This window comes from Pan paniscus, chromosome 1, assembly GCF_029289425.2.
Source record: "Pan paniscus chromosome 1, NHGRI_mPanPan1-v2.0_pri, whole genome shotgun sequence".
Taxonomy (NCBI): Eukaryota; Metazoa; Chordata; class Mammalia; order Primates; family Hominidae; genus Pan; species Pan paniscus.
Window position 1 is genome coordinate 102,037,139 of NC_073249.2, and position 26,400 is coordinate 102,063,538.

At 43.6% G+C, this 26,400-nt stretch overlaps 1 protein-coding gene across 3 annotated transcripts in view; it reads left to right on the forward strand.

Moving 5' to 3' along the window:
* Window positions 1-208: 208 nt before the first annotated feature.
* Window positions 209-26,400, forward strand: part of ACP6 (acid phosphatase 6, lysophosphatidic) — a 71,876-nt gene continuing 45,684 nt past the window's right edge. For 2 of the 3 annotated variants that reach the window (XM_055102222.3, XM_034965155.4), the window contains exons 1-9: window positions 222-917; window positions 13,679-13,807; window positions 13,928-14,058; window positions 14,415-14,494; window positions 18,211-18,298; window positions 19,132-19,264; window positions 20,915-21,015; window positions 23,238-23,333; window positions 25,065-25,230. In XM_055102222.3, coding sequence (XP_054958197.1) covers window positions 699-917; window positions 13,679-13,807; window positions 13,928-14,058; window positions 14,415-14,494; window positions 18,211-18,298; window positions 19,132-19,264; window positions 20,915-21,015; window positions 23,238-23,333; window positions 25,065-25,230 — 1,143 coding nt within the window. In that variant the 5' untranslated portion in view covers window positions 222-698. Of the gene's footprint in view, window positions 918-13,678; window positions 13,808-13,927; window positions 14,059-14,414; window positions 14,495-18,210; window positions 18,299-19,131; window positions 19,265-20,914; window positions 21,016-23,237; window positions 23,334-25,064; window positions 25,231-25,909; window positions 26,109-26,400 lie in introns of those variants that run through there. The other variant, XM_003809191.7, reaches the window with a different exon arrangement.

The window sequence follows — 26,400 nt, forward strand, 5'->3', positions numbered from 1 at the left end:
CCACTCCACTACCGGACCAGGCACGTCCGTGGGCCATCCACGCCTGGAAAACGGCTGGCTGGGCCGGAGGGGCGAGGCCCGCAGGCGAGGGGGGCGGGTACAAGCCACTTCTTGGGAGCCGCGGTACGCGCAGCCTTGTGGGAGTTGTAGTTTCCGCAGCTCTGAGTCTCCAGGCGAGGTGTCACCACAGGACTCGTTTTCCCGTGCTCCTGTGCGCGGGTCCACTTGGGACGGGTCCCTGAGTAGGTGAGAAGGTGGGTAGGAGCTTGCTTATAGAAAAGTGGAATCGAGTAGTCCTTGCTGGTGGAGCCGCTGCCGCCAGGGAACTCAGGGCCGGCTCCTGTTCCTTCAAGAGTGCTGGAGGCCAAACTTGAAATACAAGTTTAATGTTCCTCATCGGGCAAAAGATAAGGATCCGATCTCCCCCGGCCCGGTGTGCAGCAGGAGCGACCAACCCCGACCCGGGTTAAAACTCCCAGGGACTCTTCGCTGCTGCCACCTCTTGTTCTCTTCCCCGTTCCCACTCGGGGTCTCCCTCAGGGCCGGGAGGCACAGCGGTCCCTGCTTGCTGAGGGGCTGGATGTACGCATCCGCAGGTTCCCGCGGACTTGGGGGCGCCCGCTGAGCCCCGGCGCCCGCAGAAGACTTGTGTTTGCCTCCTGCAGCCTCAACCCGGAGGGCAGCGAGGGCCTACCACCATGATCACTGGTGTGTTCAGCATGCGCTTGTGGACCCCAGTGGGCGTCCTGACCTCGCTGGCGTACTGCCTGCACCAGCGGCGGGTGGCCCTGGCCGAGCTGCAGGAGGCCGATGGCCAGCGTCCGGTCGACCGCAGCCTGCTGAAGTTGAAAATGGTGCAGGTCGTGTTTCGACACGGGGCTCGGAGTCCTCTCAAGCCGCTCCCGCTGGAGGAGCAGGTGAGAGGTCGGCCCGGGCTGGGGCTGATGGGGCGAGGACCGTGTGCCAGGCCAGGAGTCTCGCCCTGACACACATCTTCAGAGCTTTACTCGCGCGGAGCGGGGCTCGGGTTGGGTCCAGAAGAAGGGAAAACAGCAGTAGCCAGTGACTCCCCAGGCTCTTGAGCAAAGGACCTGCTGGGGTTAGGACAGCACCGGAACTTCCAGTTTTGCCCTGATGGCGCAGCCATCAGTAAGCGCTGCTTAAGACGCATGGGAGTCGCCTGGGGATCCTGCTACGTTGCAGATTCTGATTCAGCAGGTGTGGAGTAGTGCCCCAGGTCAGCATTTCTATTAAGGGTCTAGGTGAACTTGAATACAAGGGTGCAGTGCACTTCTGTGTGACCATTTTGAAGGTGGTTTGTCAGAGCTGAAGGGCTGAAGGGACTTTAGTGATAGGAACCACTCTTAACTGAGATTACAGTGGATAAGAGGTCGTTGCCTTTGGAAACAAACTTTATAACTGCTTTTTCTCAGGGTTTGCTGGAGGCCATTTGAGATCTCCTGAAGTTTTTTTTTTTTTGTAACAAGAGTTGTATTCTAGGGTTCTCCTTTTCTATTTAAGGTTACTAAACCTATAGTGGGAGGGATTTGAGGTCGGAACAAATTAAAAATGGGCTAGTCTGTGGCAGTAATGTTTTAAAAATCTGTCTGGTTTTGTCAGGATAATTATGACTAAAGCACAAATAGTTTTAAAAAAATGATTATCTTTCCTGGATGTGACTTTTTATAGCAGAAAGGCCTAGTGAAGAGGAACAGGCAACCTGAAATCCCCAAACTCCCAGGTATTACACCTGTGGAGTGCTTTTGTATCGTTGGTCTTCCAGGTTGATGTTGGAGGAGGTCGAAAAGATTGTCCAAAATTGATGTTAGGTATACTCTTCATAATAACAGTTGCTTTCTAGAAACCTTCAGGATTGTGTCTTTACATTGTACAACTGGAAACCCATTTTTCAAGGTTGGCCGCACATGAAATTAAACTTCTAAAGCATTTTCCACATAAATAAATACATTTGGAAGGCACTTAATTCTATTACCAGGTTTCTAGTTAGCCTTACTCTGGCTTTACCACTTGCTCTCTGGAACCGGGATTTCTTCTTTCATTTTGATTCTTTGATTTTTTTTTCAGTCTCTTACTTTGCCTTTTTATATTAGATCACTAAATTTTCCTAATGATTTTGTATGCAGCCCATCTCTGATGCTCCCCTTCCCCCAATTCTTCTCTATTTATTCTTGGTACAGAAGGACTGGGGAATCACATGTAGGAATATATATTATATTCACGTAGAAGACAAAAAATTATCAGTGGTAATGGAGAGTAAAACTTTGAATGTGTAGGCCTAGACCTAGTATGTACCATATATATATATATATATATATATATATATATATATATATATATATATATATATATCCTGAAGGCCCTAGGAAAAGATTTAGATTCTTTCAGGGCTTTATCCCTAAGGGAGAGTGGGTGTGTGATGGATATCTTCTGCCTTTATGGTTGAAAGGTCCGTTGTAGCTTAGGAGACCAGCTTCATTCATCTTCAATCTGTGTAGCCACAAAATAGCATCTGAATCCATGGCCTGACTTTGCAATTAGAGAAGGCATATTACCTCTCCTTTCTGCTCATATTCTCCAGACTTTAGACAGATGCTTTAAACATCTTCGGCTCTCTAGTATAAAGTTGTGTGCATGAAAATCAGGGGTGAACCAACTCTCTTTCAATTTAGGCTATGAGCAAATATTAGCCTCTTAAAACTTGTTTCTGGATAGTCTCTGTCCAGTGTTCATTTCAAGATCCAATTTGATAGAGGTTGTTATTGGGATTTTTTTTTTTTTGAGACAGAATCTTGTTCTGTTGCAAGGCTGGAGTGCAGTGACGCGATCTCGGCTCACTGCAACCTCTGCCTCTCGGGTTTAAGCAATTCTCTTGCCTCAGCCTCCCGAGTAGCTGGGACTATAGGTGCACACCACCAGGCCCGACTAATTTTTGTATTTTTACTAGAGACGAGGTTTCATCATGTTGGCCAGGATGGTCTCGATATCTTGATCTCATGATCCATCCGCCTGCTTCAAGTCTCCCAAAGTGCTGGGATTACAGGCGTGAGCCAGCACCCGGCCGTTATTGGGATTTTTTAATCTTCTTGGTTCTGCTATTACTTATAGTCAGAAGGGACTGCCTGGCAAAAATTTTTTGTCTTTGGTACATGTTTCCTGATTTCTGACTGGTTTATAGATTAATATATGTGACAAGTCACTTCATTCAGCCATCTCACAAATTCTCAGAAAGTAGCATGATTTAAAACTAGATGTTTTGGCTGGGTGTGGTGGCTCATGCCTGTAATCCCAGCACTTTGGGAGGCTGAGGCAGGTGGATCAAGAGGTCAGGAGTTCGAGATCAGCCCGGCCAAGATGGTGAAACCCCATCTCTACTAAAAATACAAAAATTAGCCCGGTGTGGTGGTGGGCGCCTGTAATCCCAGCTACTCGGGAGGCTGAGGCAGGAGAATTGCTTGAACCCGGGAGGCGGAGGTTGCAGTGAGCCAAGATTGAGTCACTGCACTCTACCCTGGGTGATAGAGCAAGACTCCATCTCAAAAACAAAAAACAAAAAACTAGATGTTTTATTGGGTTGTTTTCTTATGGCTTGAATGGCTGTTGGTTTAACCTGTTTTGCTAAAAGATTGTGCTTTGGAAATAAAAATATAGAACTTGATTGGCCATTTTTTTTCCTGATCATTAGAGCAGATCCAAACGCACTATCAAAAGAAAAGATTTGGCACTGCTTCCAGGCTTCCCTCAACTCCCCTGGGTGTCAAGATGGCCTCCACCCAGGGAGATTCCTCAGTTTTTATAAAATAAAGTCCAACCTACCCCAGCTTCACTGTTGATTAAGACATTTGGGTCCCTATTTATTTGACAATATAGATGAGCTGGGAAGCATAATGTAAGAATCTGTTATTGCTTAGTACCTTTCCAAAACTCAGCTAAAAGAAGCGGTATTCAAGAAGCATTACATGAGGTCCACCCATTCTTCAGGATCGATGGTTCTTAACCGTGGTGGAACATTGGAGTCAACTGGGAAGCTTTAAAAAATACACATGCCAGGGTCTCCCTCCGAAGGATTCTAATTTAATTGTTCCAGGGTATCCAGATAATGTAAAAGACTCTCTGGTGAAGCTTGAGAATTATCTGGACTGAAGAGCATTAAAAAAGTGGAGGCCCCACTTTTTTGGGGGATAATCCAAATGCGGTTATCCCAGGTTGGGACTCAGGCATCAGTAACTTTTAAAAAATGTCCGGGTAATACCAGTGTACAGACAAGGTTTAATATGATTGCTTTATTTTAAAATCTACACCTGGAAGGTTTTTGTTTACTTTTATGTAGATTTGTTCTTTTACCTGGAATGTAGTATATCAATCCCAGTACAGAATTGCCTTCGCTGAAATGTGCTTTGGTAAGAGGTTATCTTTCTGTGTTGAGAGAACTAGGAGAAACAATCCCACAGAACTCATTGCTGTGACTGCTGAAAAGATGTTCATTATATTACTCTATCCTCTTTATGAGGACCCTCGGGAGGAATCTGTCTGTTAGCATTAGGAATGGTGTGCTTCTCCTGAACAATTGGCTTGCTTTTTTCTTTAAACTAGTCTAGCTGATCAAGTTTGTTTCTTTATGTAAAAGTCAGGAAGCTGGGTGCCAAGTCTGTGGCCCACCTATAGTAAGTAAACAGATCTTCATGGTGTACATATTTTAGTAACCGTGTTACTGCATCCATTTCTTTGTCCCTACATTTGTTTGCTTTTGTCTTTCTTGCCTACTTTGAATTGGTTGTCTTACTGTATTTTAATTTTTGCTATATCTACTTTATTACCCCTTGAAGAGGGGTATACACAAAATAAGTAAAATTATCAAGTTAGTCTTTGCCACTAACTGGGAAGCTTAAGAGCAGGAATGAGAATGAGAGTGTGTATGTGGGGTGGACACTATTATATGAAACTGATGTATCATCCATTCTTGAAAATCTGAAAACTGTACTTTAGACTTGACGTGACCTGGACTCCAGTCTCCTAGGAGATGCCAAGGGTCCTCTCTTGGTGAATGTGCCTAACAGATTTCTTAGTGAGGCTGAATGGCCCTGTGGAGCTTTGTGTCAGGCCCTGTGGTGGACACTGGAACTACAAGGATGGATAATTCAGTCTTGCCTTTAAAGGAGTTTCAATGTGATAAAGCAGAGACAACAGATATCAATTAAGGCAATATGCTGGGAGCACTGGGAACACAAAGGAGGTGTCTCCAAATGTCCAAAACTGAAATCAGCTTTCCACCTGTTTTTCTGTCTTGGTCTTAGTTTTAGTCAAGGAATATCTCCATTACAAGGCTCAAAAATCAAAGTAGTCTCTTTTTTGTTCTTCTGTGTTTACCTCCCAACACAGTCCCCACATAAAGCTTTTATTTACTCACTTGCCAAGTCTAACTCAAATGTCTTACATCTACCTCTTCTATTGTTACTGGCTTAGATGAGGCCTTAGGCTCTCATGTGGACTATTGCTAACATCTCAAAATGGGCTTTTCTGCATCTAGTCTTCCCATTCCAATTGTGATGTATGCTGCCAGGTTTCAGATTTATTCTGTGGAGCCTGTGGGCTAAGAGGATGTTGAGCGGCTGGAGCTGTGGGATTCCTTCCTACTTCAACTAGAGAAATTCGAGTTTTTGCCTTTATACGTACAAATCTAAAGTTAAACTTTATGTGGTATTTTCTGATTTAAAAATTGGAAAACCATTCCCAGGTTGAGGCAAACCAAACCACTTCTTTGCCATACACATTCTTTACCATCTCTGCTTTGCGCAAGCTTTCTAGTTATTTTTGGAATTCTGAATGTCACCCTTTATAAGTACAGGTATTTGCCTGTCTAAATACTATTCATTTAAAATGCTATTCCCTCAATGAAACTTCTCCTGAATCCCCAGCCAGAAGAGAAGGTCTGTCTTGCCTTTAAACTGCTATGGCCTTCATATGGTTTCTTGCAGCACATGTCAGCTTCTATTATGGTATTGCTGTCATTTACATTCACAGCTGGCCTTTTTTCTTTACTAACTTGAACACCCAGGAAAGGCAGGGTCAAGTTTTCTCAAGATGGGTATCTTCCACAGGAGCTGGCAAATTGTTGGAGCTATTAATTGTACCTACTGTGTGTGAGGCCCTTTGCTGGGAAACAGAAGTCAATAGATGACCGAGTCTCTGTTCTCAGGAAGCCAAGTCTACTGAACAGGACAGACCAGTAAAGGAGCTCGTTTAATACACTTTGGTAAAGGCTACTAAAGAGAGCCACTGAAGCTACTGTGAAAGCATAAGGCCATGACCAAGGTTTCTGGGAACACTTAAGCTGAGTCTTAAGGAATGAACAAAAGTCTTTCTAAATGAATGAGGAGAGAAAATTCCAGGCATAAGAAACATGATACTGAAAGGCCATGAAATATGAGAAAGGAAAGGAAGTTGCGTGGCTAGTGAGTAAGTGTGTAGAATAGGGAAGAAGTGGTAAGGGGGCTGCTAGAGAGGAGGTGGGGCCACATGAGCCATGAACCCTCGAAGGGTTTTTTTTTTATCCAGAGGGGTTAGAGGGTCAGAAAGAGGGAGCAGTGATTAACTGTGAAAGAAGGAAGAAGGCCTCTCTGTGAACACCTGGTCCTCTGATGTGTCAGAAGGAGGTTCAGGTGTTGGAGACCAGGTGCCAGTGGGACTGACACATGCCTTTGGGAAGAATGGAGGGCTCCCTAGATGTAAAGAGAATCTGAGGCTCCCAGTACCATTCTCCTGGGATAGTTCGGGGAGGGTAGAAGATAAATATGACGATATGTGACATAGTAGGTTTCCAAATGTTAGTTTTAAAACTAAACAAAGTAGTAGGAAATTGAGTTAAATATTTTTTTTGTTATCAATGTTATAGGAATTCAGATTTAAAAGATAACCATCAAAAGCCAGAGTGGTCAGTGATAGGGAAGTAAGACTTGAGCTATCCTTGAACATTGAAGACAAGGTGATGGGCAGATAGGAACAGGAGTCCCTCCAAGCAAGAGAAGCAAGCTGGAAGAAGATGCAGAAACAGTGGGCAGGGTCTAGGTTGGAGGGGAGGAAAGAGGCAGTGAAGCTGAGTACAGGGGCTGGACAAAGGGGGTAGAAGTCCTTTTTTTAAATTTTTTTAAGAGATGGGGTCTTGCTGTGTTGCCCAGGCTGATCTTGAACTCCTGGCCTCAAGTGATGCTCCCACCTCAGCCTCCCAAAGTGCTAGGATTACAGGTATGAGCCACTGCACCCAGCCACAATGTAGAAGTCCTTGAAGGACAGATGCTTTCCTCTGAGACATTAGGAAAAAGCTACTGATATGATGACACTGGCTTAGCAAGATTAATTAGGTGATTTTGAAACATACAATGCATTATTATTTATTGTAGTCACCATCCTGTACAATAGATCACTAAAGCTTATTCTTCCTGTGTAACTGAAATTTTGTACCCATTGATAAAAATCTCTCTTTCCCCGTTTACTGCACCCCCCCAGCCTCTGATAACCATCACTCTACTCTCTAATTCTGTGAGTTTGACCTCTTTAGATTCTACACATACAAGCATACCTTGAAGATATTGCAGATTCAGGTCTAGACCACCACAATAAAGCAAATATCGCAATAAAGTGAGACCCACAATTGTTTTTTGTTTCCCAGTGCATATAAAAGTTGTGTTTACACTCTTCTGTATCCTATTATGCAATAGCATGTCTAAAAATGTACATACCTTAATTTAAAAATGCTTTATTCCTAAAAAGTGCTAGTGATTACCTGAGCCTTCAGTGAGTCATGATCTTTTTGCCAGTAGAGGGTCTTGCCTTGATGTTGATGGCTGCTGACTGATCAGGGTAGTAGTTGCTAAAGGTTGGGGTGGCTGTGGCAATTTCTAAAAATAAGACAACAGTAAAGTTTGCCACATTGATAGACTCTTCCTTTCATGAAAGATTTCTCTGTAGCTTATGACACAGTTTAATAGCATTTTACCCACAATAGAACATCTTTTGAAATTGGAGTCAATCTTCTCAAACTCTGCCACTGCTTTATCAATTAAGTTTATGTAATAAATCCATTGTTGTAATTTCAACAGTATTCACACTATCTTCACCAGGACTAGATTCCCTCTCAAGGAACCACTTCTTGTAGTAACTTCTCAAGCATTCAAGTTTTATCATGAGATTGCAGCAATTCAGTCAGAACTTAAGGTTCCACATCTAATTCTAGTTCTCTTGCTATTTCCATCACATCTGCAGTTACTTCTTCCACGGAAGCCTTGAATCTTCAAAGTCATCCATGAGGGTTGGAGTCAAATCTTCCAAACTTCTCTTAATGTTGCTATTTTGACCTCCTCCTTATAAATGTTCTTAATGACATCTAGAATGGTGAATTCTTTCCATAAGGTTTTCAATTTACTTTGCCCAGATTCATCAGAGGAATCACTATCTAGGGCAACAATAGCATTAGAAAATGTATTTCTTAAATAATAAAGACTTGAAAGTCAAAATTACTCCTTGGGGCATGGGCTGCAGAAAGACATTGTGTTAGCAGGCACAAAAACAATATTAATTTTGAAGAGGTCCTTCACATCCCTTGTAAGTTGGATTCCTAGGTATTTTATTCTCTTTGAAGCAATTGTGAATGGGAGTTCACTCATGATTTGGCTCTCTGTTTGTCTGTTGTTGGTGTATAAGAATGCTTGTGATTTTTGTACATTGATTTTGTATCCTGAGACTTTGCTGAAGTTGCTTATCAGCTTAAGGAGATTTTGGGCTGAGACGATGGGGTTTTCTAGATATACAATCATGTCATCTGCAAACAGGGACAATTTGACTTCCTCTTTTCCTAATTGAATACCCTTTATTTCCTTCTCCTGCCTAATTGCCCTGGCCAGAACTTCCAACACTATGTTGAATAGGAGTGGTGAGAGAGGGCATCCCTGTCTTGTGCCAGTTTTCAAAGGGAATGCTTCCAGTTTTTGCCCATTCAGTATGATATTGGCTGTGGGTTTGTCATAGATAGCTCTTATTATTTTGAAATACGTCCCATCAATACCTAATTTATTGAGAGTTTTTAACATGAAGGTTGTTGAATTTTGTCAAAGGCTTTTTCTGCATCTATTGAGATAATCATGTGGTTTTTGTCTTTGGCTCTGTTTATATGCTGGATTACATTTATTGATTTGCGTATATTGAACCAGCCTTGCATCCCAGGGATGAAGCCCACTTGATCATGGTGGATAAGCTTTTTGATGTGCTGCTGGATTCGGTTTGCCAGTATTTTATTGAGGATTTTTGCATCAATGTTCATCAAGGATATTGGTCTAAAATTCTCTTTTTTTGTTGTGTCTCTGCCTGGCTTTGGTATCAGAAAGATGCTGGCCTCATAAAATGAGTTAGGGAGGATTCCCTCTTTTTCTATTGATTGGAATAGTTTCAGAAGGAATGGTACCAGTTCCTCCTTGTACCTCTGGTAGAATTAAGGACCTCTTCAAGGAGAACTACAAACCACTGCTCAAGGAAATAAAAGAGGATACAAACAAATGGAAGAACATTCCATGCTCATGGGTAGGAAGAATCAATATCATGAAAATGGCCATACTGCCCAAGGTAATTTACAGATTCAATGCCATCCCCATCAAGCTACCAATGACTTTCTTCACAGAATTGGAAAAAACTACTTTAAAGTTCATATGGAACCAAAAAAGAGCCCGCATCGCCAAGTCAATCCTAAGCCAAAAGAACAAAGCTGGAGGCATCACACTACCTGACTTCAAACTATACTACAAGTATACAGTAACCAAAACAGCATGGTACTGGTACCAAAACAGAGATATAGACCAATGGAACAGAACAGAGCCCTCAGAAATAATGCCACATACCTACAACTGTCTGATCTTTGACAAACCTGAGAAAAACAAGCGATGGGGAAAGGATTCCCTATTTAATAAATGGTGCTGGGAAAACTGGCTAGCCATATGTAGAAAGCTGAAACTGGATCCCTTCCTTACACCTTATACAAAAATCAATTCAAGATGGATTAAAGATTTAAACGTTAGACCTAAAACCATAAAAACCCTAGAAGAAAACCTAGGCATTACCATTCAGGACATAGGCATGGGCAAGGACTTCATGTCTAAAACACCAAAAGCAATGGCAACAAAAGCCAAAATTGACAAATGGGATCTAATTAAACTAAAGAGCTTCTGCACAGCAAAAGAAACTACCATCAGAGTGAACAGGCAACCTACAAAATGGGAGAAAATTTTCACAACCTACTCATCTGACAAAGGGCTAATATCCAGAATCTACAATGAACTCAAACAAATTTACAAGAAAAAAACAAACGACCCCATCAAAAAGTGGGCGAAGGACATGAACAGACACTTCTCAAAAGAAGACATTTATGTAGCCAAAAAACACATGAAAAAATGCTCATCATCACTGGCCATCAGAGAAATGCAAATCAAAACCACTATGAGATACCATCTCACACCAGTTAGAATGGCAATCATTAAAAAGTCAGGAAACAACAGGTGCTGGAGAGGATGTGGAGAAACAGGAACACTTTTACACTGTTGGTGGGACTGTAAACTAGTTCAATCATTGTGGAAGTCAGTGTGGCGATTCCTCAGGGATCTAGAACTAGAAATACCATTTGACCCAGCCATCCCATTACTGTGTATATACCCAAATGACTATAAATCATGCTGCTATAAAGAGACATGCACACGTATGTTTATTGCGGCATTATTCACAATAGCAAAGACTTGGAACCAACCCAAATGTCCAACAATGATAGACTGGATTAAGAAAATGTGGCACATATACACCATGGAATACTATGCAGCCATAAAAAATGATGAGTTCATGTCCTTTGTAGGGACATGGATGAAATTGGAAATCATCATTCTCAGTAAACTATCGCAAGAACAAGAAACCAAACACCGCATATTCTCACTCATAGGTGGGAATTGAACAATGAGATCACATGGACACAGGAAGGGGAATATCACACTCTGGGGACTGTGGTGGGGTGGGGGGAGGGGGGAGGGATAGCACTGGGAGATATACCTAATGCTAGATGATGAGTTAGTGGGTGCAGTGCACCAGTATGGCACATGTATACATATGTAACTAACCTGCACAATGTGCACATGTACCCTAAAACTTAAAGTATAATAAAAAAAAAGGAAAAAAAAACAATATTAATTTTGTACATCTCCATTAGCGCCTTTGGGTGACTAGGTGCATTGTCAATGAGCAGTAATATTTGGAAAGGAATCAATTTTTTCTTTTGAGCAGTAGGTCTCAACAGTGGGCTTAAAATATTAAGTAGACCATGCTGTAAACAGATGTCCTGCCATGCAGGCTTTGTTGTTCCATTTATACAGCACAGTCAGAGTACATTTAGCACAATTCTTAAGGGCTGTAGGATTTGCAGAATAGTAAATGAGCCTTGGCTTCACCTTAAGGAAACCAGCTGCATTAATCCCTAATGAGAATCAGCCTGTCCTTTGAAGCTTTGAAGCCAGGCATTGACTTTCTCTCTAGCTATGAAAGTCTTAGCTGGGATCTTCTTCCTATATAGGCTGTTTCTTCTGCATTGAATATCTCCATGTTATCAATAAGGTTGTTTCACTTTCTCATTGTTTGTGTGTTCACCAGAGTAGTACTTTTAGTTTCCTCCAAGAACTTTTCCTTTGCATTCATAACTTGGCTGTTTGGTGCAAGAGGCATAGGTTTTGGCTTATCTTAGCTTTCTACATGCCTTCCTTACTAAGCTTAATCATTTCTAGCTTTGGATTTAAAGTGAGAAACTTGAAACTTTTCCTTTCACTTGAACACTTAGAGGCCATTGTAGGGTTATTAACTGGACTAATTTTAATATTGTTGTGTCTCAGGAAATAAGGAGGCTCAAGGAGAGGGAGAGAGATGGGGGAAATACCAGTCAGCAGAGCACTCAGAAAACACACATTTATTGATTAAGTTTGCCATCTTATATGGGGGCGGTTTGTGGCGCTCCCAAATAGTTAAAATAGTAACATCAAAGATCACAGAGTTCAGGATCAGCCTGGGAAACATGGCAAAACCCTGTCTCTCAAAAAAAAAAAAAAATTAGCTGGGCATGATGGTATATGCCTGTAGTCCCAGCTGCTCGGGAGGCTGAGGTGGGAGGATGAGCCAAGGTAATGCCACTGCACTCCAGGAGGCAGAGGTTTCAGTGAGCCAAGATCATGCCACTGTACTCCAGCCTGGGCAACAGAGTCAGACCCCATTTCAAAAAGAAAAACAAATCATAAATCATAGATCACCTTGACAGATTTAATAGTAATGAAAAAGTTTGGAATATTATGAGAATTACCAGATTTTACACAGAGACATGAATGAGCACATGCTGTTGGAAAAGTGGTACTGATAGACTTGCTCAATGCAGAGTTCTCCAAACCTTCAATTTGTGAAAAATGCAATCTCTGTAAAGAGCAATAAAATGATGTATGCCTATGTTACTAAAAGGTTAACTTTACTTATTTGCATCACGTAAAAATGAAAGTATGTGAGCTGATGGATTTTGTTTACATTAGTTAATCATATATCAAATGTAAATATATATGAAAACGTCACATTGTACTCCATAAATATATACAATATACAATTATTTGTCAATTAAAACTAAAACAAAATATTTAAATGCAATAAAAATATTTTTTCCAAAAAGATTAATTAGTTGGCTATGGATGGATGGATTGTGCAGGTCAAAGGGAGGAGTTTGTCACAGGCAGTAATAAGGTTTACATTCTACAATAAGATAATGGAAGGACCATTGGGAGGGACTTTTCTTCTAGGCAGTGATCAACAGGGCTTGGTGTGGGGATAGTGGATCCACAGGGAGCCAAAGGTTTGAGGTTTGGGGCCTAGGAGAACTGTGGTAACATTGAGAGGGACATAGTAGATTGGGAAGGGGAACTGGTCCATGGGATTAGACTTGTTTTTAAAATTGAAGTATTCACATCTGACTCAATGAGTGTCAGAGTTTTATGGACAGTTGGAGCTATGAGACCTGTGGCCACTAGTGATGTTTTGAAATCATTACAGCACAGTTGGGGCAGGAGCCAGATTGCAAGGAATAATGGAAGATGATGAAAAAGCAACATCTTCTGAGATGGCAGCTGCTTGTTTCATGAATTGCATGAAAGGAGGAAAAAAGTATATTAGTTACAAGGGACATTAAGTAGAATCCTTAAGCTGGGATAGGGCATATAAACCTCCAGATTAATTCCTTATAAATTCTTACATATGGTCACTGACATCTTATTTCTTTCATCCATCTATTCATTCATTCACCACGTATCCGCATGCCAGGCATTCTGGTCACTTCTCCCCTTCACTTCAGTGTGGGCTAAGTGCCAGAGCAGCCCCTTAGCAGTCATTACTAGTGTAGCAATAACAGGACATAGGCTAAGGACACCTGGAATAATAAATCACCATCTTTTCTTCCCTTAATTTTAGCTAACATTTCTTTCCTTCCATCCCATAGGAAGGTTGCAGGCCTAGTGTCAGTGATTCCAGCCATGTGTTCTCAGTGCTTGAGATGTTAATGCTGTACATTTCAAGAACCATTTTTAAACAATGTGGTGTGTTTTTTTTGTACTAACAGGTAGAGTGGAACCCCCAGCTATTAGAGGTCCCACCCCAAACTCAGTTTGATTACACAGTCACCAATCTAGCTGGTGGTCCGAAACCATATTCTCCTTACGACTCTCAATACCATGAGACCACCCTGAAGGTAAGCAATGCTTCCTTGCTCTGGGGAGCCCCACTGCAAAGGTTGGGTTGTTTTCTCTGGGCTGAGTTCAGCAGGCTGTCAGGTGTTTTCATTCTTCTTTCTCTTTCTTCCCTACTTTAGGGGGGCATGTTTGCTGGGCAGCTGACCAAGGTGGGCATGCAGCAAATGTTTGCCTTGGGAGAGAGACTGAGGAAGAACTATGTGGAAGACATTCCCTTTCTTTCACCAACCTTCAACCCACAGGAGGTCTTGTGAGTCACTTGAAAGGGGATGTTGCACCTAATTTAAGGTCTTGAGCATGAGGATACCTGTCCTGACTCCCCAAGATGGTTCCCACTGTCCCCCAAGGTAGTTTGGGGGACAACTTGTCATGCTGCATACCCTTATGTCACAGGATCTGGTGAACAGGTCATTCCTGGAGGTCGCATTCATTGCACTTCGAGTCTCTCGGGGGCTGACATCCCACAGAAAAGTGAAGCATTCTTCCTAGTTCCATAGCTCTCCTTATGTACTCTTGAAAGACCCCTGGAGCCTATGTGGAATAAAATAGAGTGTATATAATTAAATATTCCTTTTATGAGTGTCACTATTTTCTCATTTTTTTCAGTATTCGTTCCACTAACATTTTTCGGAATCTGGAGTCCACCCGTTGTTTGCTGGCTGGGCTTTTCCAGTGTCAGAAAGAAGGTTCGTATTTGGGGTCCCAGTCAGTCCCTGTCCCTGAGGGGTCTTGCTTCTCACTTCCGGAGCCCCTATCTCTTTCTTGGTGCCTGTTCCCTTCACTTTTTTTCTCCTGCATGTGTGACTTCCAGTGTGTACCTACTCCAGTGGGTCTTTCCCTGTCTGGCCTTATGGTGCCCCTGCCAGCCTGACCTCCACAGCAGCAGCAGTGTAGCAGCTGCTCTGATCTGCCTCTGGCTCCTGGCTTCTCCCCTCAAGCTTCTACACAAGCTGCACAAGGCAGTCCTAACCATGTTTTGTGAACAATCGAGGGGGCTTTTTATTTAGGTGAGACATTGCTGGAAAGGAAGGACACTGGGACCCAACACTGCTGCTACTGCCCTAATCTTGGTGATAATCCACAGCATGAACACTGTTCCGTCTAGCCTTTCCTAGTTGAGAAAGTCCATCGAGTTTGGGTTTTGATACATTCAGCCCCTGAATGGTTGCAGTCAGTGGTTCCCAACCTTTTCATCCCCAAGGACTGCATTAATTATTTTCCCTCATGGATCCCATGTGTTGAGAGCCTTTGGCCATCACATGAAGCTGCATTTTGTCATTTGTTATTGGCTCAAATTTACATGTAATTACTGGTCTGAGTTTCAGATCATCATGACCTTACTAAAAAGGTGCCAAAAAGCAAAGGTTCTTGTTACTTTGTTTAGCTTTTTGGCAGTATCTCAAATAGAAACAAAATTTCCATCACATTTTTTAAGAAATATGTAAAATAATGGAACCTTCAGGAAAGAGGAATCTGGTCTTGCCCCCAACTGGGTTGGATACTGCTGCTAGTTCTGGCTGTAGTTGGCTGCTGCACACAAACAGTACGTGTCTAGGTCACATAAAGCAGGATGGGCTGCCCCTTACTTCTTGGGAAGCCTTGAGTTTAGGAATGATCCACAGCACCTGATCTTCTGAAAGCTCTCAACTGCTCAGCTTCTAAAAGGCAAAGATCTTCTCAGAAACATCAGAAGTGGTACTGAGAAGGAAAGATGTTTATTGGTGGCAACATTCTCTTTAGGCAGGTCTCAGGCTGGGAATGTCCCAGGTTTCCATCAAGGAAGGAAATCACTAGCCTCAGGTGCAGGTGTCTGGGTAGCAGCTCCCTGCGCTGGACCCACAGTTGTTGGGACTCCAGATTGGCTTCTTTTGTAGCTACTTCCATGCCTTTCCTATATGAAGGGACTTGAACAAAGAATCCCAGAAGGGGCCAGGCACAGTGGTTCACGCTTGTAATCCTAGCACTTTGGGAGGCCGAGGCGGGTGGATCATGAGATCAGGAGTTCAAGACCAGCCTGGCCAAGATGGTGAAACCCCATCTCTACTAAAAATACAAAAATTAGCCAGGCGTGGTGGTGGGCGCCTGTAATCCCAGCTATTCAGAAGGCTGAGGCAGGAGAATCGTTTGAACTCGGGAGGCGGAGGTTGCAGTGAGCCGAGATCGCACCACTGCACTCCAGCCTGAGTGACAGCGAGACTCCATCTCAAAAAACAAACAAACAAAAAAAGAATCCCAGAAGGTGGCACTGTTGATGGAAATGGTGCAACTTTGGGATATTGCTTTAGGAGTAAAATCCTAGAAAAATCCCAGAGGTTACGTATAGGCTACAGAGAATCAGGCTGTGGGGAAAGCTGGAGATTGTTGGTCTGCCCACTGGCCAAGTCATTTGCTCAATGTACATTTGTCTACTCAAGTGTGCCTTATTTATCATAAACTGTGGGTCCAAAATCCAGACACCAATATCAGACTCCAGATGGAAATATTAGAGGTTTATAATATTATTAGTGTTATATATTATAAGTTTAAGTCATAGTTATTCTAACACATAAAGGACTTAGTACAGTCATTCCACAGTATCTAAAAGGGATTGATTCCAGGACAACCCTCTCCCCGGGCAGATACCAAAATCTACAGATGCTCAAGTCCCTTTTATAAAATGGCATAGCTTTGCATATAACCTATGCCCATCCTCCCATGTACTTCAAATCATCTGTAGATGACATAATACCCAATACAATGTAAATGCTGTGTATTATCCTGTACTATTTTCTAATTTATGTTATTTTTATTGTGTTATTTTGTATTGTTCTTTTTTACTCAAATATTGTTAATCCATGGTTGATTGAATCCATAGATGTAGAATCCAAGGACATGGAGGACCAATTGTATGCAGCAAACTTTGTTCTAAGAACTTCACACATATTAACTTGTTTAATTCTTGTAGTAACCCTATAAGATAGGTGTCATTATCCCCTTTTACAGATAAGAGAACCAAGACACAGAGAGGCTCAATGACTTGCCCAGGGACACAAAACTGGTAAATGGTGGAATTAGGATTCAAACTCTGGCAGTCTTGGTTCAGAATCCTACTTTTTCCTTTTATGCTCAACTGTTTATTTGAGGACATGTATATCTGGAGGCGGCATCGGATCATTTGGTTTGTCCTTTTCACAACAAATCTTGCAGAACCCCAGGATTCTTCAGAGGGGTCTGAGGAAGCACAGAAAAGGAGGAGATGGGACATGCAAGTGGACTATGCTTTCGATCTCCACCTTGCAGCCATCAGCACCTCTTCTTTTATTATTATACTTTACATAATAGCCGTAGGTTGGAGGAGGTTCTGTGGCTGATATAGTCCTACCCCTTCGATTTACAGATGAACCCCAGAGAATGGTAGTGACTTCCCAGGACAACTGCTGGTTAGTTCTGGACTGAAGACTAAACTCATGACTTTCAGTGTGGTTTCTTCTTCTGTCCAGACCAACGATGTGTGTGTGAATTCTGATATTCTAGTAAAGTTATAGGCTATTTTTAAAGTCCTTGGTTCTGACTATCAATAATTTGGGAATAAATACCCCTTTGGGACTTTGATTCAGCTGATCACTCTGTAGATGGACCTCAGTGAATCCCAAATTGCTGCCGGGGAGCTCCTTCTTTTGCCATCAGGCTTGAGCAGTGTGGAAAAAGAACCTACCACACAGAGATGGCACTTGCCATCTCTGGCACAGAGCAAAGCATGGGAAGGCGTTAGGACACTTTCTTTGGGCATTGACGGGAGGAGACAATGGTACTGAGGGGGTCTGAATAGCAGTGAGCTGCCATGAGATATATGAGAAACATTGTTTGTAGTTTCTTTGGTTAGATCTTTGGTTAGACCAGCAATTCATCTAAAAGCCTGGCTTTTTATTTTGGGCAAGGCTATGGGGTCTCTGAGAGGATCTGTGGCCTTGTGTCCACTTTTCTCAGTTTGTTATGTGATAAGTCACCACAGTGGCCTATAGGATCAGGCTTCAGGAAGCAACTTAGTTCTGATAACGCTATTCTTTATTAGAATGCCCAAATGCTGGTAGTGCTTTACAGCAGGGACTTTTTGGAAGGAGTTGCCAGTCTGTTTCAGGTCTATTACCTGCTCTAGTCTATTTGTGGCCCAATAGGAGGGCTTGCGCTAGACAGAACAAGGCTGCTGCCACTAACTTTTTTCATTGCTCAGATTATAGGAGAGCCTCCTTTGGCAGGGCCAGGGCATGTCGAAGGCATTTTCTGTCCTTAAGGAGTAACCTTGATGATCTGCCTCTCAGAGCAGATCTCTGCTCCATCTCTGTAGACAAAGAGAAGGGGGTGGAGATGCTGAGAAGAACAAGCTGAAGCCTCTGCCTGCCTGTGCTTCCTACCTTTCTTCCAGGACCCATCATCATCCACACTGATGAAGCAGATTCAGAAGTCTTGTATCCCAACTACCAAAGCTGCTGGAGCCTGAGGCAGAGAACCAGGTAACTGCCCCTGGGTTCTTGCTCACCAGTTGGGGACAACCTTTTACAACCTTTGCTGGCAGAACTCTGTCTGTACTGAGGGCCTGTCCAGGCTTACCCTACTGGCAATAATGGATGGGAAGGTTTAAATTACACTTAAGTGTGACATCAGCTGTCTAGGAAGCGAAGAAGTCTTGTTCACAATGACAGACCCATGGTGAAGGCCAGGAATTCTGGGAAGAGCCGCACACTGGGCTAGCGAGATGATACATACAGCCACGAGTGGGCCTTTGCCATTTACAAAGTATGATCCTTCTGACAACCCCGGTCTCTCAGGTGGGGCAAATGAGAAAACCAACAGGTTAAAGAAAAGATGATTGAGACTGTCTTTAACCGGCAAATCCAGTTGTACAAGCCCAACAAGACACAGATTTTTCTTCTCTTACCAATATGTTTCTATGTAAGATAGATCGGTTTGGGCTGATGACACTTTTCAGGTATCTCTAGGCTGCACTAAGACTATATGGTATTTATTCCGTAAAGAAAAGAAAATGCTGTTTTCAGACAGACCTGGGCCATGCTTGCATCATTTTTGATGCAATGCAAATGCTAGAGTGAGATTTGGAAAATTTCATCCTGTTATCCTAACCCTGGTACTTGCTAACTTAACGTTATAAGTCATTTGACCTTATAGAGCCTTAGTTTATTCATCTATAAAATTGGGATAATACCAGCTAACCCCATTGGGTTGTGGGGATTAAATGATATCCCAAATGATAACCCAAGTGTGAAGCACACTTTGTAAACTGTTAATCACTATAGAATATAAGGCATTACTTTTTATTTTTTGTCAGAGGCCGGAGGCAGACTGCCTCTTTACAGCCAGGAATCTCAGAGGATTTGAAAAAGGTGAAGGACAGGATGGGCATTGACAGTAGTGATAAAGTGGACTTCTTCATCCTCCTGGACAACGTGGCTGCCGAGCAGGTGAGTCCTGGGGTTGGGGAGCCTGGGATAATAGCCTTGGTGGGCTGGCTCCGGAGTTAGAACCGGGTGGAGAGAAGTGGGTGGAGGCCACCTGGTTTGAAGGCAACTGTGATGAGACCTACAGATAGAATGGATGTGGGGACTGAGGGATAGGGAGCAATCGAGGAAGACTCCTTACCCAGGTAGGAACACAGACACTGAACTCTAGACCAGAGCTTCTTGAGGCATGTTCCCCAGAACACCCAATATGCAGTGTGTGTTTGGGCAGGCGGGGGCAATGGGTAGGGAGGGATGAGTAGGGTCTAAAAATTTTGGAATCCTTATTTATTGCATCACTTCTTGAGAGTACTATATGTACATCAGCATATTAAAAAAATCTGAGATGCCCTTCATAAAGAAAGCTGGTTAATCTTTAAATCTGTTTTCCTTAAGCTTATTTAGCCATAGGATCTTTTTTTCTGTAATAAATACATAAAGAAGACTAACAATGGGAAAGGTTTCTCTAGATTTAAAAGTTGGACATCCAAAGTTATATAGGATCCTCCCCACTCTTGTGAAAATAAAATGACAGTGTACCCTAAAGGCAGAAACGCACCTTGCTTTTATGTGTAAAATAGGTTTAAGGTTAGAAGGCAAGAGTTCATATCATGTATTTGTATGGCGTATTTTTTAGACGTCATTTTGGGAAAATGAAGATCAAGTAGGAATTTATGAATTCCTTGCTTTGTATTTTATTCATCTTTTTTTTTTTTAAGTTAAAAAATACAGGCCAGGCATGGCGGCTCATGCCTGTAATCCCAGCACTTTGGGAGGCTGAGGTGGGAGGATCACAAGGTCAGGAGTTCGAGACCAGCCTGGCCAATATGGAGAAACCCTGTCTCTACTAAAAATACAAAATTTAGCCGGGTGTGGTGGCGCACGTCTGTAGTCCCAGCCACTCAGGAGGCTGAGGCAGAATACTTGCTTGAACCTGGGAGGCAGGGGTTGCAGTGAGCCGAGATCACGCCACTGCATTCCAACCTGGGCGACAGGGCAAGACTCCATCTCAAAAAAAAAAAACCAGTAAAACAGGCCGGGCGCGGTGGCTCACACCTGTAATCCCAGCAATTTGGGAGGCCGAGAAGGGTGGATCACGAGGTCAGGAGATCGAGACCATCCTGGCTAACACGGTGAAACCCCGTCTCTACTAAAAATACAAAAAAAATTAGCCGGGCGTGGTGGCGGGCACCTGTAGTCCCAGCTACTCAGGAGGCTGAGACAGGAAAATGGCGTGAACCCGGGAGGCGGAGCTTGCAGTGAGCCGAGATCGTGCCACTGCACTCCAGCCTGGGCGACAGAGCGGGACTCCGTCTCAAAAAAACCCAAAAAAACAACAAAAATGCTTTTCATTTTTGAGTGGATGGGGAGTCATCAGAAAGGGAAGAAACCCTTTCTTTTTTTTTTTTTTCCTGGCCTTCAGGTATCTAGTAATAGCTTTGAAGAGCTTTAGAGACATAGCTTCTTGACCTGTTAACCGACATAGCTGTTCTTGAGCCCGTCTTCTCTTCCCCAGGAGAAGATGGGCTCCTGCGGGTTCCATGGAAGCTGATCAGCTGCCAAAATCAGTAGGTGAGAAGCATTTTTTTCTAAAACTACATGTGGCCCTTTCAGGCACACAGCCTCCCAAGCTGCCCCATGCTGAAGAGATTTGCACGGATGATCGAACAGAGAGCTGTGGACACATCCTTGTACATACTGCCCAAGGAAGACAGGTGAGGGGCTCTCACTGCTGGCATGAAGTCACGCTTGGTCAGACATCCAAGTGTATGGGGAAGAGGAGCTCATCAGGCCCACTCACACCTGACAGCTGATGTCTCCTCGTGTAAGGAGGCTGAACCCCATTCTGCCCACCTACCAGTAGGCCCTAGGTCCTCGCACTTCTACAGCTGGGACTGGTGGCCTAGTGCTTCTGTTCCCTGTTATGCATAACCAGGAGCCACCACCCTCATGACTTTATCACTTGCCTTTTCCTTTTGCTTTAAGGTTTAAAGGATTTGGGTGGGGGGAGCTGAAGAAAGAATATTCATTTCTGTCTTTAGTCATCATGTTACAATTTGCAAACCATCTTCACATTCTCACTGTGAGGTGAGAGAGCTACCTTTCTCCCTGGCTTTATAGATAAAGAAACTGAGGCTGGGAGATATTGCCTACCTGGTCTAGGCCCAGCTAGCAAGTGATGGAGCCAGAACTTGGACCCAGATCCACTGACTGCCTATTCTGTGTTTTCGCTATATTACTAGCAGTTAGGGTTCTGTTTCTAGGTCTGTTTCCTGACTACCAGAATGGAAAGTTTTTCTCTCACCAAATTTCAGAAGACACCTTTTTTTCTGATTGGTTGAGAGCATTCAACTTGCACTAAAAATAGGTGACTTGATAGAGGAGGGGAGGTAGGAAGTAGCCCTGGGAAAGATGAGTAGGGGGGAAAGGCATCTAACAGTTCAAGAATTTGCACGGTTGGGTGCCCAAGGATAAGAGCCCCTGACTGCATTCCTTCCACTCAGGGTCAGTGTGTCCACTTCTGTGCAAGCCTAGGGCATCTAGAAGGTTCCTGCCAAGCCACACAGCTTGCTGCCACTCCCTGGGACTTGCCAGCTTCCCTTTTCTGCTTGTGAAGGGGTGCCACCGTACCTAAATTGTTACTTACTTCCCTCTCCTTTATCAACACACAAACACATATTTAGTAAATATTTTAAGCTGTCAGGATCATGCAATTTCTGTTACAACTACTCATCTCTGCCCTTGTAACATGAAGCAATCAAAGACAATATGCAAACAAATAGACATGGCTGTGTGCCAGTAAAATTTATTTACCAAAACTGGTCAGATTTGGCCAATGGTATAGTTTGCTTTATTCTGGTGTAAATCATTTTAAACAGGACCTTGTCTATTCCATTCCAATTAGCCCTGGTTTTGTAAAACTAACATTTCTTCAAGGACAAATGGTTACAACCTCACAAGGCCATCCAACTTGGCTTTGCCTGTATACATTCTTCTGAAAAGTATGTGTTGCATACAGTGTTGGTTGCCTGCTCTTCATCCATTGCTGCAACATTCCTTGACTTATAAAGATGGTCATTTACCCAATCACCACAAATAAGGATTTGTCTAAGCCAATCATGGCAACCTTGTTTTCATTTGTCAGTGACTGGGTTCTGGGAATTCTAGGAGGGGTGTTTTTTTCTCTTTGATAAAAAGCGAGAAGCACAAAAACAAGGAGAAGACCAGTCTCTGAAGTCTCCATGGAAGCTGATCAGCTGCTAGGATGAGTAGATGAGAAACATTTCTTTCTTCTATAGTAAGTGGACTTTGTTCACTACTGTGAGTGAACATGCTTTAAGCTGCAGTAGTCACCTGTGGCCGTGATGTGACAGGCCTGAGAATGAAAGTGGTGGAGCCACACAGCCAAGCCTGGGAGCACGACCACTGAACTTCTTCTGTAAAATAAATAAGACATAAATAAGAAATGTCCTTATGGCCCAAACTCCGAAAGAAGGAAGGCTGGCACATAGGAAACAAAATTAAGGATGTTCTTGTTCCTTCTGATTATTTTTCTAAGGGCCTTCTAGAATTCCTGGAAATTATTACCCCTTCTTCTTCCCAGCTTGTCAGCTTTGTTCTTTGATTCCCCAAGGCCTAGTTGGTCACGGCTTATCCAGGTTACCACTCTCCTGCTCCCTCAGCCCCTCCCATCTCAGTTGTGTTCACAACAGGTCTGTGTGCTGGTGCCTGTGTTGTTGGGAGTCTTTATTCGCAGAGGACCCCAAGACCGGACTCGGTGCCATTTCTCTCCTTCTGGCCCGTTGCTGGCCCTTATGCATTACTTGCCTTTTTCTCAGCTCTGTCTGGACTCATGAGGTCCTGGGGGCAGAATCAGTCTGTGTCCCCTGAATGCTGAGTGCCCTCTAGGTGCTTAAATGTTGTTCACTTTTCACAGGGAAAGTCTTCAGATGGCAGTAGGCCCATTCCTCCACATCCTAGAAAGCAACCTGCTGAAAGCCATGGACTCTGCCACTGCCCGCGACAAGATCAGGTACCTGGCACAGCAACTCTGCTTTGTGCAGCTAAGGGCCGTGGGAACTTCTGGCTGTAGGGAGGGAACCCAAATCTTAGTGAGGCAAGAACCAGGCTGTCAGTGACCGAAGGTAGATGTTTAACAGGCCTCAAGTCTCAAAGAGGTTCACAATCTTTTAACCTTTCTTCCTGCTGCACCCCTCCTACCATGTTTTGAAAATTTTATTTTTGCTTTCTCTCTCTTTTTTTATTAATTGAAGATATGTCAAACAGTAGCCAATTATGATGTCACACTGATTTGATATGATAATAGTCCAAAACAAAGATAAATTGCTTAATGGATTGTGTAGTTTGAACCACTTTCATTGAGTGTAAAGAAGGTATGATATCCATAAGGCATTTAAAAATATTGGAAGTGGCCAGGTGCAGTGGCTCACACCTGTAATCCCAGCACTTTGGGAGGCCAAGGTGAGTGGATCACGAGGTCAGGAGATTGAAAACATCCTGGCCAACATGGTGAAACCCTGCTCTACTAAAAATACAAAAATTATCCGGGCATGGTGGCACACACCTTTAGTCTCAGCTACTCGGGAGGTTGAGTCAGGAGAGTTGCTTGAACCCAGGAGGCGGAGGTTGCAGTTAGCCAAGATCACACCACTGTACTCCAGCCTGGTGACAGAGCCAGGCTCTGTCTCAAAAAAAAAAAAAAAAAATGTTGGAAGTAGCTCATGAGCCTCCATTGCCACTTTTGGAGCCTTGAATCCAAGGTTGGGACTACGGCTGTGGAATATTATGTGTCCTAGGCACTTGCTAAGTGCGTTCTGCAGGAAAACAGCTTCACCGTTGCCCAAGAACTCATCAGGTTCTCAGGCTCCAGCCTGATCTACTGAATCAGCATCTGCAGTTTAACAAGATCCCCAGGTGATTGATAGTCACCTGAATTTTGGAGAAGCACTGTTGTGGTATTACAGCTAGAAACTCATGATGGCGTAAGAGGAATAGGGGACAGTGAGTTGAAACAGGAATTTTGGGCCAAGATTTGTAATAGCAAATCTTGTGAATACCATTTCCTATCCTTCACAGTACCTGCAATGACAGTACATTTTTTCTGGCTTTTGCCACCTTGCCACCTTCTGCCTTGGATCTTTAGAACACCACAGGATCCAATGCTAGTCTTCTAGGATGGGGGTCCATAAATAAAATCCTTGGTCTTTCCTAAGAGATGGATACTGGTGTCAGGCAGATGTAGATTAAAATGGCATTCTTATTACAGATTAAAGCCATTTGGAGAATGTGCTGAGGGCCAAATGGGCTTGTGAATATTATTTTGAAATAAACTTAATACCCCAAAACTTCAAGCTTCCCCAACAAGGAGCCCTACTAAACTCATCCCATGGCTGAGAGTAGGAAGGGCATTCATGTAGGCTGGCAGGACCCAAAGAGAGAAGAGAGGTAGGGTCTAAGCCACACACGCTCAGTTTCTTCTTTGAAACTCACCAGGGAGGAGTGAGTAGGTGGCAAGGAGGCCAGGAGAATTTCTCTGGTGGGGACCCTCCTCATGAAGACACGGGGAGTGGGAACAAGGGTTCTTCCCACGATCTACTGCAAAGGACTTTTATACCAGGCTCAGCTGATTTCTAGATGTCACCTAGTTTCTGAGGCAAGTGTGTCTTACGTAAAGGAGGCAGGCCACATCCTGACCTTCAGAGTCCTGAGGCAGAGAATTGTGGAGAGCTGTTTCCTCTTGCAGAAAGCTGTATCTCTATGCGGCTCATGATGTGACCTTCATACCGCTCTTAATGACCCTGGGGATTTTTGACCACAAATGGCCACCGTTTGCTGTTGACCTGACCATGGAACTTTACCAGCACCTGGAATCTAAGGAGTGGTTTGTGCAGCTCTATTACCACGGGAAGGTAATACCCCTGAGGTGGGGTTGGGTGGTGGTGCGGCACCCTCCTGCAAAACCCACCTACCTGAGTTAGCACCAAGTCTCCCTCCTCAGGCCCAGTGGAGTCTCTCTTGGCACAGTCAGCTCTCTGAATCCTATAGGGCAACTCCTGGCTATGGCCCAGGGGTCAGGCAGAACTTGACAGATGGTGGCAGGATGGGGCTTGAGCCTTATCCCAGTTCTGTTACAGACTCCTAGGAACAGGGTCCCCCTCCTCTTCTCCTGAGCGTCCCTGTCAGGATGTCGCCTCCTGGCTGTGAGACCTGTTTTGGAGATTGTTGGTGGTATCTTTGGGAGGTGATGTGTGCTGCTGTTAGCACTCATGGTGTTGGCTGCTTCATCAGGGCTGGGGTCCAGGGCAGAGGCCAGAGCACGCCCCAGGGATGAGCCTGTTGGCTCTCCCAGCTCGGGGATGTAACTCGACTCTTTCTTCCCAGTCAATTCAACAATTTTTGAGTGACTTTTACAAGCAGAGCATAGTGCTTTTATTCTGGAAACTCACCGGGTAGTGGGGCCTTCCTGTCTGTAATATGTATGCACATGTATACCACATGGATCAGAGCCTCTCAGATCTCTGGGCTTAGCTGGAAATAGCAGAAGGACAGGTTCCTCGGCGGACCTGCTGAGTTATGTTTCTTCTGCAGGAGCAGGTGCCGAGAGGTTGCCCTGATGGGCTCTGCCCGCTGGACATGTTCTTGAATGCCATGTCAGTTTATACCTTAAGCCCAGAAAAATACCACGCACTCTGCTCTCAAACTCAGGTGATGGAAGTTGGAAATGAAGAGTAACTGATTTATAAAAGCAGGATGTGTTGATTTTAAAATAAAGTGCCTTTATACAATGCCTCCTGCTTTGTGTGTTTGGGAAGAGGAGAGAGCAAGGGGTAATGTACTTTAATATAAGGTAAGGGTATTTCCTTTCTGTGGGTTTACTAAGATTTCTTCCTGAATGGAAAAGGGGTATAATATTGAGACCAAAAGGATATTTCTCTATTTTGTGAGTTGGTTTCTAAGGTTAGAAGCATCTTTGTGTGACATGGGCTGGGGACATCATGACCCTGTAGAATTGTGTTGGTTTTGGACTTTAGTTCTTTTCTCCTATATTAATTTCACATGTATTGAGCTACCTACTAAGT